At 40.7% G+C, this 13,529-nt stretch overlaps 1 protein-coding gene across 2 annotated transcripts in view; it reads right to left on the bottom strand.

Annotated features, from left to right (window-relative positions):
• Positions 1-13,529, bottom strand: part of LOC126455624 (uncharacterized) — a 184,401-nt gene that overhangs the window by 47,274 nt on the left and 123,598 nt on the right. For both annotated transcript variants that reach the window (XR_007585343.1, XM_050091388.1), the window contains exon 4: positions 11,720-11,879. Coding sequence is in view for 1 of the 2 variants with exons in the window: in XM_050091388.1 (XP_049947345.1) it covers positions 11,720-11,879 (160 nt within the window). In the remaining variant the exon portion in view is untranslated. The remainder of the gene's footprint in view (positions 1-11,719; positions 11,880-13,529) is intronic.

Raw genomic sequence — 13,529 nt, 5'->3', positions numbered from 1 at the left:
ACTACAAACAGCACAGTGGACGCATTATTGTGGCCAAGATAGACACGAAACCCACGCCTACTACAGTAGTACAATTATATGCCAACTAGCTCTGCAGATTATGAAGAAATTGATGAAATGTATGATGAGATAAAAGAAATTATTCAGGTAGTGAAGGGAGACGAAAATTTAATAGTCATGGGTGACTGGAATTCGAGAGTAGGAAAAGGGAGAGAAGGAAACATAGTACGTGAATATGGATTGGAGGTAAGAAATGAAAGAGGAAGCCGCCTGGTAGAATTTTGCACAGAGCACGACTTAATCATAGCTAACACTTGGTTCAAGAGTCATAAAAGAAGGTTGTATATATGGAAGAATCCTGCAGATACTAGAAGGTATCAGACAGATTTTATAATGGTAAGACAGAGATTTAGGAACCAGATTTTAAATTGTAAGACATTTCCAGGGGCAGATGTGGACTCTGACCACAATCTATTGGTTATGAACTATAGATTAAAACTGAAGAAACTGCAAAAAGGCGGGAATTTAAGGAGGTGGGACCTGTATAAACTGACTAAACCAGAGGTTGTACAGAGTTTCAGGGAGAGCATAAGGGAACAATTGACAGGAATGTGGGAAAGAAGTACAGTAGAAGAAGACTGGGTAGCTCTGAGGGATGAAGTAGTGAAGGCAGCAGAGGATCAAGTAGGTAAAAAGACGAGAAATAGTAGAAATCCTTGGGTAACAGAAGAAATATTGAATTTAATTGATGAAAGGAGAAAATATAAAAACGCAGTAAATGAAGCAGGCAAGAGGGAATACAAACGTCTCAAAAATGATATCGACAGGAAGTGCAAAATGGCTAAGCAGCAGAGGACAAATGTAAGGATGTAGAGGCTTATCTCACTAGGGGTAAGATAGATACTGATGGAAACCCAGTTCTAAGCAAAGAAGGGAAAGCAGAAAGGTGGAAGGAGTATGTAGAGGGTCTATACAAGGGCGATGTACTTGAGGACAATATTATGGAAATGGAAGAGGATGTAGATGAAGATGAAATGGGAGATAGGATACTGCGTGAAGAGTTTGACAGAGCACTGAAAGACCTGAGTCGAAACAAGGCCCCGGGAGTAGACAACATTCCATTCGAACTACTGACGGCCTTGGGAGAGCCAGTCCTGACAAAACTCTACCATCTGGTGAGCAAGATGTCTTAGACAGGCGAAATACCCTCAGACTTCAAGAAGAATATAATAATTCCAATCCCAAAGAAAGGAGGTGCTGACAGATGTGAAAATTACCGAACTATCAGTTTAATAAGCAAAATACTAACGCCAATTCTTTACAGACGAATGGAAAAACTGGTAGAAGCCGACATCGGGGAAGATCAGTTTGGATTCCGTAGAAATATTAGAACACGTGAGGCAATACTGACCTTACGACTTATCTTAGAAGAAAGATTAAGGAAAGGCAAACCTACGTTTCTAGCATTTGTAGACTTAGAGAAAGCTTTTGACAATGTTGATTGAAATACTCTCTTTCAAATTCTGAAGATGACAGGGGTAAAATACAGGGAGCGAAAGGCTATTCACAATTTGTACAGAAACCAGATGGCAGTTATAAGAGTCGAGGGACATGAAAGGGAATCAGTGGTTTGGAAGGGAGTGAGACAGGGTTGTAGCCTCTCCCTGAAGTTATTCAATCTGTATATTGAGCAAGCAGTAAAGGAAACAGAAGAAACATTCGGAGTAGGTATTAAAATCCATGAAGAAGAAATAAAAACTTTGAGGTTTGCCGATGACGTTGTAATTCTGTCAGAGACAGCAAAGGACTTGGAAGAGCAGTTGAACGGAATGGACAGTGTCTTGAAAGGAGGATATAAGATGAACATCAACAAAAGCAAAACGAGGATAATGGAATGTAGTCGAATTAAGTCGGGTGATGCTGAGGGAATTAGATTAGGCAATGAGACACTTAACGTAGTAAAGGAGTTTTGCTATTTGGGGAGCAAAATAACTGATGATGATCGAAGTAGAGAGGATATAAAATGTAGACTGGCAATGGCAAGGAAAGCGTTTCTGAAGAAGAGAAATTTGTTAGCATCGAGTATAGATTTAAGAGTCAGGAAGTCGTTTCTGAAAGTATTTGTATGGAGTGTAGCCATGTATGGAAGTGAAACATGGACGATAAATAGTTTGGACAAGAAGAGAATAGAAGCTTTCGAAATGTGGTGCTACAGAGGAATGCTGAAGATTAGATGGGTAGATCACATAACTAATGAGGAGGTGTTGAATAGAATTGGGGAGAAGAGGAGTTGAAACATCCTCTTTTTTGACCAGTTATACAAGACTGTCCTTAAACTGACACACAATGTTTTTAGCGCAACGCAATCTGACTTTCAAAAATCCCTACAAAAGAATGGCCCTGACTAACATTAACCTATACGTTTCACAAATCACTTACCTCACAAAAATCTTGGTTACTCGAGCTACTGCAATACAGCGAGCACCACTACTGCCAGCTAAATAAAAGATTCAAACTACGGAAGGCACTAACTACTGATAGGGATAGTTAGCAAATGAAAGATATTAATAGAGAACAAACAATGTATTTACCTTGATATCATCATATATAAATATAGCAGTTCATGACAAATTTCAAAACTCCGCCATCTCTCTCCCCACATCCACCACTGCTGGCGGCTCATCTCCAACTGCGCAACGCTACGCGCTGTTCACAGCCAGCTGCCTAACACTACAATGGCGAGTATTACAACAATGCAAAGCAGCCACAGACTGCACACAGCACAGCCAGTGATTTTCATATTGAGCGCTACGTAACGTTGCCAATAAGAAAACATAAACAGCCTACTTACATAGAGAAAACATAAACAGCCTACTTACAGAGTTTGTGGCACAACTTGACAAGAAGAAGGGATCGTTTGATAGGAGATGTTCTGAGGCATAAAGGGATCACAAATTTAGCATTGGAGGGCAGCGTGGAGGGTAAAAATCGTAGAGGGAGACCAAGGGATGAATATACTAAACAGATTCAGAAGGATGTAGGTTGCAGTAAGTACTGGGGGATGAAGAAGCTTGCACAGGATAGGGTAGCACGGAGAGCTGCATCAAACAAGTCTCAGGACTGAAGACCACAACAACAACAACAGCAATTACAGTTTGCAGTCCACTGTAAATATTGGCAAAATATATATATGAGCATTGCGGTTCTCTGCGCGAATGGCGAAGTTAACTTGCCGACATTGCATCCATCAGTTGATCCAGTGTTGTCATTTTTTTCGGGCGACTCACCCGATTCCAAACACTTTTTGCAGACATTTGGAAATATAATCCAGCGTTTTAAATGACTTCTTTAGGAGCCAACAAAGTTTTATGGGATGGGTACATGCTTAATTTCAAAGTTCGAGGACAAATATATCACCGTGCTGGTTCATTTCTACCCGTTTCCGACGCTGAACATAAATTTCTACAAATATACTTTATGGGTGACGGTGATGCACAAGCTGATCAATGGTGCGATGCAGTCTCAGCTACTAAACGCCATATTATATCCTATTTGCAAAACAATTCACTGATAAAATTATTCGAAACTTCAATTGACAGATTGATGGCGGATCATCACGCAGTTCAAATACGAACTGACAAAACACCCATCGGATCGCATACTGGACCCTACAACGCATCTACCGTAAATGAAGCTGTGATTGTCACAATTGGCGATGAACGTGATACGCGTGATATACTGTTTCAGCGACGGACTAATACAATTCAATGTGTTGCTGAAACACATTGATCATACGATGTGCAGCACTGTCCCATAATGTTTTGGGAGGGGCAGGACGGATATCACTCCAGTATGCAAACTAATCTAATTACAGGTAAATATAAATATCTTTTTTTTCATTTTATCAAAAAAAATATCATTTTCTCCTGAATATTAAAACATTTGTAAGTATAATACAATTTACATTTTTCTTCTCTTACCTTTTCTTTATTTTTAAGGCGAACAAATCAATAAAAGAAGTCAACGATAAATTACTATTCCTACCGCATAATCATACTTCGGAATGGAACAAATCATGTTCTTTAATGCCATCAACTATTTCATCAATACGAAGTAGACACATGTGCCAAAACTGAATCCGAACATCTGCTATTTATTCTCTCAAATCAAAATTCGTTGCGTTCGGAAGAATACGATAATTTACGAGTCACAATTTGCAAACATTGGCAAAATGGTCTTACTTACAGTAACGTACCATGGTAGCCCACGGCATATGATTATGCACAAGATGCCATGACATATGTTCGTTCACATGACCGCCCCTACTTTTTCATCACATTTACACGCAATTCAGCATGTAAACAGATAAAATAGCTTCGATGGCCTGATCAGCGACCATCCGATGTAGCTGCACGAATATTCAGGCAAAAACTCACTAAATTGATGGACTTAATAGTGAAGCATCACATTTATGGTGAAACTCGCTGCTGGATGTATGCGACTGAATGGAAGAAGAGAAGACTTCCACATGCTCATATTCTCATATGGTTCAAACTGAAAATACATGCTGCTCAGACTGATGATGCCATTTATGCAGAAATTCCTAATCCTGAAGACCATCCACTGCTGTTCAATACTGTGTCGGTTAATGTCAAAGGTCCTACATCATTTGGAAGTTTGAGAACGGTTGATGGCGCAGAATGCCAGACGTACAGAGAAGTTTGTCAAAATCTTCATTTGTTCGAGAATGAGCATCACTGGGAAACAACAATGATGGATGCATGAGCCACCTACCATTCGCGACAAATTGGAACATTATTCGCCATCATTTTGACCACATGTTCGCCGTACAACCCGAAAGATTTGTGGTAAAAATTCAGAGAGGCTCTGAGCGAAGACTTTTGCACAGTGTTCATACCGTTAGGAATAACAATTCGATCTGTTTCTAGGACATTAATTTTAGTCAAGCTCTGATAGAAATCCAGGACATGTGCTTAACCATCAACATAAGAACTCATTCATCTCGGCATGACTGCGCCAGAGCGTTCTGCACTTGACCTTCATGATCGCTATTTAGTGAGAGAACAGCCAAATAATAGTAATGATTTGCGTGCATTTATTGAAGCAAATGAACAACTTTCCTTGTGGAACAAAAACTTGCCTACGATAAAATTACAAATTCCGCCTCAAATGGCAGAGGTGGTCTGTTCTTCATATAAGAATATACAGCCTACAGTTGCAGGTTAACTTTATCGTTTACCTAGGTTTCAACGTTAGTAATAACGTCTTCTTCAGAACATAAAATATTATTTAAATGTTTGCCTAAAACAGGCCATGTCCTAAGTCAACTTTATAAAACTTGGTGCATAACCATAAGGTTTTGTCACTTCTATTAAACAAGCTTATGGTTATGCATCAAGTTTTATAAAGTTGACTTAGGACATGGCCTGTTTTAGGCAAACATTTAAATAATATTTTATGTTCTGAAGAAGACGTTATTACTAACGTTGAAACCTAGGTAAACGATAAAGTTATCCTGCAACTGTAGGCTATATATTCTTATATAAACAATATCAGTTGCTGTCGCTGCATAAAACTGTTAAAAATTATGAGGTCTGTTCTTCCTTGATTCGTCTGGTGGCAGTGGAAAAACCTTTCTCCTCAATTTGCTATTGGCTCACATCCGACCTCAAAATGGAATTGCTTTGGCTCTTGCTTCATCAGGTATTGCGGCTACGTTATTAGATGGTGGACGAACAGCGCGTTCGGCACTCAAATTACCACTGGATATGCAACATTTCAAAAGGATTTGCTGTGTCGGAAGTTATGAAACTCTGCAAGGTCACTGTCTGCGTCGGATACACCATGGCTCATAAAAACCGCTTGAAGCGCTCGCTTGATCGAGATATTAAGGGTACGATAAAATGCACAACCGTTCGATGGCGCTCTCATTTTATTTTCTGGGGTCTTTAGATAAACTTTTCCAGTGAAACCCACGTCAACACCAGCTGATGAGCTCCATGCTTGCCTCAAAGCAAAGCATCTTTGAAGACATGTGTGAAAGTTCACATTGAAGACCAGTATGCACGTACATTTGCACCGCAATACGTTACCAGCTACATAGTCAAAAGAGCTGTTGAACATTGGTGGAGGAAAAGTACCAGCTGATGCTACCAAAAATGTATTTAATTTCCATTTAACTTGTTCGATGGATAGCACAATGACGTACAACTCTCTCAGAAAGTTTTTCCGCAGACTGTCACCAATAATAAAAACCACAAATGGCTCTGACAGCAAAAAACACCGACGTCAATGCAATCAAACTTGCGATTCGCGAACAAATTGTGGGCGATTATGTTACCTACAAATCGAGTCACAGCGTCATAAATGCGGACGAAACTGTTAATTATTCAGTCGAGTATTTAAATTCATTGGATCTTCCTGGCGTGTCACCGCACAAGTTGTCACTCAAAGTCGGCCTGCCAAGTATCCTCTTGCGGAACATTACTCCATATCGATTGAGTAATTGAACAAGACTCACTGTGAAGAAATTAATGCGGGATGTCATTCTTAATGGAAAGTCGAAGGAAGAAGATGTGCTCATTCCACGCATTCCCATCATTCCCACCGACATGCTATTTAATTTAAAACGAAGGCAGTTCCCCATTCGACTTTCATTCTCAATTATCACAAACAAGGCACAAGATCAGGCACTTCAAGTGTGCGGATTGAAACTAGAAAATCCATGTTTGTCACATGGCCAGTTGTATGTTGTATGCTTACGAGTAGGACAGCCAAGAAATTTATTTGTTTTTCCTGACGTCGGAAAAAAATTGTCTACCCTGAAGCACTTGAATAAAAATAAAATGAATCTCATTTGTATCTCTCCTTTATATATATCATTCAATTTCAATACACGTATTCAAAATGCACAATAAAATAAAAAAACATCATTCTTTCTATCATTCATAATTAAACAATGTAACTCGTTTAATATTCTAACGATACTTCTCCAATTATTTTTTCTGCGGCAGCAGCGAGCTGGGTACCGGCTAGTATATATATGAGAAGTTGTTAGCAAATATGTTGCGTGCGAATAAGTGCGTATTTCTATATATTTTTTTTATATTTGTATAACAAAGACCGGTGATTAATATGTAGTATATAAAGAGGACATGTTGTTCCCAAAAATCTCGAAAAGTTCGTGACCAATTTACTTCAGATCTTTACTCAGTACAATAATGAACATTCGAACTGACATAGGTGAAACAGTGTTATCAAAAATCTCAAAAAGCACTTCATTTTTCTACTTCCAATTTTTACAAGTTACTGTAATAAATGTTTGGACTAACATATAGCTGCCGCAGAAGAAATAATTGGGGAAGTATCGTTTGAATATTAAACGAGTTACATTGTTTAATTAGGAATGACAGAAAGAATGATTTTTTATTTTATTGTGCACTTTGAATACATGTATTGAAATTGAATTATATATATATATATATATATATATATATATATATATATATATATATATAGTAAAAATAGTGAAACAGATTTAGCAAAACTCTCGACAAGTTCTTGATCGATTTACTTAAGATTTAAAATTAAATTCTATTAAATATTCAGTCATGCAGAGACTAAGTATACATATCTTAAACAATAATGAACAGATTTTCTGTTAGACGACCAGAGGAGAGGGAGCAAATGGACACAGAGAGCGGAAATGAAGATGAACAGAGGGAGGGGGCAGTAGGACACGGAGAAAGAGGGGGGAGAAGATGGACAGAGAGATGGGAAAGAAGGAGCAGATGGGCGAAGAGAGGGGAAGGAGGAAATGGACAGATTCTAGAGGAAGAAGCGGATTGGGAAGTACACTGATCGGCAAGAACACTACTGCCATCGACATATTATCGATATAAACCCGTCGAAGTGATAGCTGCGTCACCTGGTGAGGAATGAAGCTGGTCAGGCACATGCATGGTACATGTGGTATCAGTGAGCACGCTGTCTGTGTGTAGAATGGGGAAGGTGTGCGACCTATCTGAGTGTGATGGAAGGCAGATTGTGATGGCCCAGAGTCTCGGCCGAGCATTTAGGAAACTGCACGACTTGTCGGATGTTCGAGGATTGCTGTGGTAGGTGTCTTCAACACGTGACGAAATCAAGGTGAAACCACATCCAGACGTCGTGGGGTTGGGTGACCACCCTTTATTACAATGTCGTACGTCGCAAGCTGAGCAGACTGACAAAACAGAACAGGTGGCGAACTGTTGTGGAACTAACATCCGATTCTAATACTGTGCAGAGTACGAATGTGTCTGAACATACAGTGCACCATACACTCCTAACGATAGACCGCAGCAGCTGACGACCCATGCATGTGCCAATGTTAACACCCTGACATCGGCAACTACGACTGAAATGGGCATGTGACCATTGGCACTGGACGGTGTCGCTGTGGCAAAGCGTTGCATGGTCTGATGATTCCCAACACCTCCTTCATCATGCTAGTGGGTGGGTGCAAATCCGTAGTCTTCCAGGGCAACAGCTTCTTGACTCATACTTTGCAGGACCGAGACAAGCCGACGGCGGCTCCATTATACTCTGGGGGACATTCATGTGGGTGTCCATGGGACCAGTGGAGCTTGTGCAAGCCATCATGATGGCCGAGGAGTATTATACACTGCTTGAAGACCACCACACCCCTTCACAACGATCATGTTCCTCGACTGCAGTGGTATTTTTCAACAAGATAATGCGCCATGTCACAAGGCCAGGAGTGTGATGGAGTGGTTCGAGGAACACAGTGGTGAGTTCCAATTGAAGGGTTTGGTGCAAGAAGGAGGCAGCTCCACTTTTTCCAGTTTCTGGCAAATTAAAAAAAAACTTTTTCACCGAAAATAAAAAAAATAGTCAGCCTTGTGTTAGGTTACAGTGTATCCAATACTACTGACCTGAATACACACAAATGCATGCTCTCAGGTACGTGCAGTGGAGTTTTGAATTTTGGAGCTGCCTCCTTTTTGCTCCAAAGTGAATGAAAAACTCTTTGTAGGACCATTTTCTCCGCAATTAATCATATTTCAATTTAAGAAAACATTCATTAATAAAGAGAGTACAACATTATTGGCATAATTTTATCAATATGTACAGTTCTTCTTCAGTTTTCTAGCTCCCCCTATATTTCAATTTAAGAAAACATTCATTAATAAAGAGAGTACAACATTATTGGCATAATATATCAATATGTACAGTTCTTCTTCAGTTTTCTAGCTCCCCCTCAGTCTCCTGAGGATCGTTTGAAGCATCTGACGTCAGCTGGTAGTAAAACCACATTTTGTTTTGCCCAAAATACTTTCTGACGAGCTCTGTGACATCTTTGAACTTTCAGTCTTTAAGCGGGAGGAGACAATCATCACTACAGTCGCACTGCATTGGTCCCTTTACCGATGTATGGCTGTTCATAGAGGAATATCTTGTACTTAGTGATTAAATATTTTCCCCTTTTCTTGTTAGATATTGATATGTAACAATTCTTTAAACATAAGTTCTTCAGCTTGTCAAAAAAGTTATTATATTACCCAACGCTCTGTGGCGTGGGATAAAGTTGTGGCCCCTTTCTGGGAATCGCTGAACGATCTTCGCAAAGCAGCATCATCGCACGAGGTAAAACAGGTACTGCATTAACGAATGATTTTTATTTTGTGAGACGGAGTTATCGGAAAATAGGTGAAGCATTTTGATATGATCTGTTAGAACGTGCTTGATGTAGTGATGTATAAAACAGGCATTTATAAAATGCATCCCCAGAAGGAACTTTGGGGAGGGGCATATTTTGTTGGTAGTCGAAGCACAACATCTCGGTGTCATTATTACGTTGTGCAAGTGCCATCTGGTCTTCATTTAATATCTTGATAAAGTCAATCCGCCCGACTTCGATGAAGTATCTTGGCATCCTGGAGCTCCTTACGTCTCTCATCTGAGATAGAAGAGGCACTGAGTTCCTTTTGTACGCTGTCAAACTTTTGACAAGTGTCTTGGGTGCCCGAATCTGATGTTGAAATGTGTCTTGAAGAACCGAAAGTAAAAATCATATTCTACTGGAGATTCAAAGCGCTTCTCCATGTACAAACAATGCATTTCTTTGATAGTGAGATCGGCAGACAAGTATTGTCTATTGCCATTGTCTCGACGACTATAATGCAATTCTACCCTAGGAAAACTGTCAATGTAACAATGAATCTTTTGCACAGTTTCATCTGGAGTTTTGCTGCGTCTTGTATTATGCTTTCACCTACCATCTGGTTTTGGTGTGATAGCTCCATCAAAAGAAAGTTGCTTTGCGATGTTTTCCACTCGCTTTCTGGACACTCCATGCAGTGACGCCAACCCCTTTTTTACAAACTCTTGGATTACTTTCACTGACTCGAACAGTACAAACATTTGAAAACGCCCTGGGCTTTCCTGTTCCACTTTTGGCCAATTTCTTGTAAAAGGTAAACCTTTAATGCAACCAGCCAAATACACATCTTGGGCATGCTTAGTCGTTAGGCCATTAAAAGCATTAATAATACAATGCCTTGCTTCAATGTCGAATTTAGTAAAGCACTTGTATTTGCAACTGCAATCATTACCTGTAGTCCGACGAGGCATGTTTTTTCTATTTGTGCTCTTGTACTTCTTTCCGCCAACCCTCCGCTGTTTTCTTATGTTCCGCTCCCATCGTTCCTTGTGCGATCATTTTTTTCCTCTTCAATGGTTCAACAACTCCGTCTCTGCTTCTTGAAACTTCTTCTGATCAGTAGACGTCTCATCTTCACCTGGCTCGTAGTTTCTGAAGAGTCACAATTAAACAGTCCTTCCTCTTCTGATTCACTCATATTGACAGAAACCGTGAAATCAAAAGACGATGAAGTCACAAAACAGATCTTAAACCTGATAAAAAATATTCCTCACAGAAAACGCGGAATATTTACACCGGTCTGCTGAACACTACGTAACATAATCTCCTTCCTGCTATCGTTTGGGGGAAGAACGAGGCACCTCCCGTTTTCGCGCAAACTCGGAGCACAGGCAGCTCCGTCTGTTGGATTTCTCTGGAACCAGCGGGTGCAGCTGCCTCATTCTTGCACCAAACCCCTCAATCGATGTGCTGAATCACTACCTCTCCAGATCCGATCAATAACGTCTGGGATGTAATTGAACGTGGCATCAGATCTCATCGCCCCCCTCCTCGGAATTTACGAGAATTAGGTGACTTGTATGTGCAGATGTGGTTGCATCTCCGTCCTGCGACCAACCAAGCCTTCATTGCTTCCCTGTTACGACGCCTCACTGCTGTTATCAGTGTGAAATGTGGGCATGCCGGCTATTAGGTAGGCGGTAGTAATGTTCTGGCTGATCAGTGTATATCTAATCCCCATACATACTAGAAAAGTATGTTCTTTCTTTTCCATTTAACCAGACCGTGCCACAGCAATGCGTGAGCAACTACTGTTAGTAAACCATAAACACTGAACGTAGCACATAAAATGCTGAAAAATGTGTGGCCAAGTATAACAGAAAGAGAAAATAAACTGAGTTTTTCATAAGGTGCGGAAACTCTGCAGTACGATTGTTATTGTAAAGACTTTGAAGCGAGAAGTGATAGCTCTGAGAGAAGAGCACCTGCCACTTTACAGCTGTGTGTTCTCTGAAGGTAAAAACATACTCGTACCTGGTGCGTCCTCATTGACTCTGAAGACGGCCTGGAGGCAACCCAGGTCTTCACCATCCTTGAACTGCAGATACTTCAACTTGAAGCGTCCATACATTAGCGAGGCCATCTTCTGCAACTTTAAGTTCAGTGGAAAGAAGTGCTTCATGCTGTACTTGCCCTGTGAACAAAGACATCAGTCCCTTATGTAGTCAAACGAGCAGCTGAATGAGAGTAGCGTTTATCACCCGCTTCCGTTCAGATTACAGCAGTAACGCGTATTGGCGCGGCCAGCTAAAGACACCGAAAAAGTTTGAAAACCACCTTAATCGTAGACTTTTCAACTGATATTCACATTTCACGGAAGTCAGTCGATACAGAGTCCACCGTGCACAAAACAAGCCAAGTGAAACAGACACGCTTGAAGTCATGTGAACCGAAGGGGAGGGTGAGCGTGAAGAGGGAGATGGGGCTTGCGCACAATCACCCTCATGCCCGTGGACTGTCCTTCAAACCATACCGACACAACTCGAGAGCGATGGGTCAGTCATTTTGTTACTGCATGTAGGGCTTGGCTGTGGAATATTCTACGCGAACAAATGGAAGCACATGAATGGACCTTAGGTTTCTGTATCGTGGCCCGATGAGAGGTTGCATAAAATCAGGGGCCTCATTTCATCCCATGCACAATACCTCCTTCGCAACAAAGCCTCTTCACCTCCAAATAACTACTGTAACCCATATCCGAAACTGCATACTAGACTCGTCTTTTGCTCTCCCTCTGCAATTTTTATTCCCTCCCCCCTCCCCCCTCTCTCTCTTTCTTCCAATACTAAATTGACGACTCCTTGAGGTCTCGGAATGTTTCCTATCAAACGATTCCTTATTGTAGTTTAGGTAGACCATAAATTTTGCTCACCAATTCTATTCACTGCCTCCTCATTTACTATTTGATCTACCCATCTAATCTTCAGCATTTATCTATTTGTCTCCTTCTACAATTTTTACCCATCACACTTCCCTCTAGTACTAAGTTAGTCATCCCTTGATGTCTCAAAATTTGTTCTCTTAAGTCAGGTCTTCTTTAGCCAAGTTATGCCAAAAACTTCTTGTTTTCAACATCTTGTCATTGGTTATAGACATATTCATGCTTTCCAGCAGCTCGTAACTAGCTTGGTACGAGCTGATGTTAGACGCCCGTTTACCATGCTGCGAGGGTCGATGCAAGATGACAAGGGCATATGCGCCAGACAGTGATGATATGTGCAACGAGAGTGCACAGGCCTACACCCACGTAAGTAATGAGTAGAAACATGCATTTGGGATTAGAAGATACACATAAAGGGACGGGGCCCAGCTTTAAATAGGTTGTGACAGTTAAATTGTTGCGCTACTGAGCGGTCAGTACGCAAGAGAAGAACCGACACTGTCGCGATGTTTCATGGTCACAGCAAGTTGTTTTCGAGGTGATGATTAAAAATTTATGACATCCTTCGTACTGAGGGGAACTAGTGGGTGCCAGAGACACAGTCGCAACAAACGTTGGCGATAAACGTTCACAACTCATAACTAAGTTTTCACCAGTATATGAAAGCATGGAAGAGACCCAGTATTTCCTCCTACAGTAAGTGCGTAAAAATCAGCTCAGTTTTGTAAAACAATTGTATGAGTAAAGAAAGAGCTCAGTCCACATGAAACAGGGAAAGAAAGGTTTAGCCCATTAACTGCTGGTATTTGAAGTAAATAATGATATAGGATCCAGCCCTGCCAAACAGTTGTTGTCAAACGTTGTTGGCATTCTGTGCCTAGGTGGCACGTTAAGCTTATGTGT

The sequence above is a fragment of the Schistocerca serialis genome, chromosome 2, assembly GCF_023864345.2.
Source record: "Schistocerca serialis cubense isolate TAMUIC-IGC-003099 chromosome 2, iqSchSeri2.2, whole genome shotgun sequence".
NCBI classification, from domain to species: domain Eukaryota; kingdom Metazoa; phylum Arthropoda; class Insecta; order Orthoptera; family Acrididae; genus Schistocerca; species Schistocerca serialis.
The sequence above is the reverse complement of the archived record's forward strand: the minus strand, read 5'-3'. Positions and strand labels throughout refer to the sequence as shown.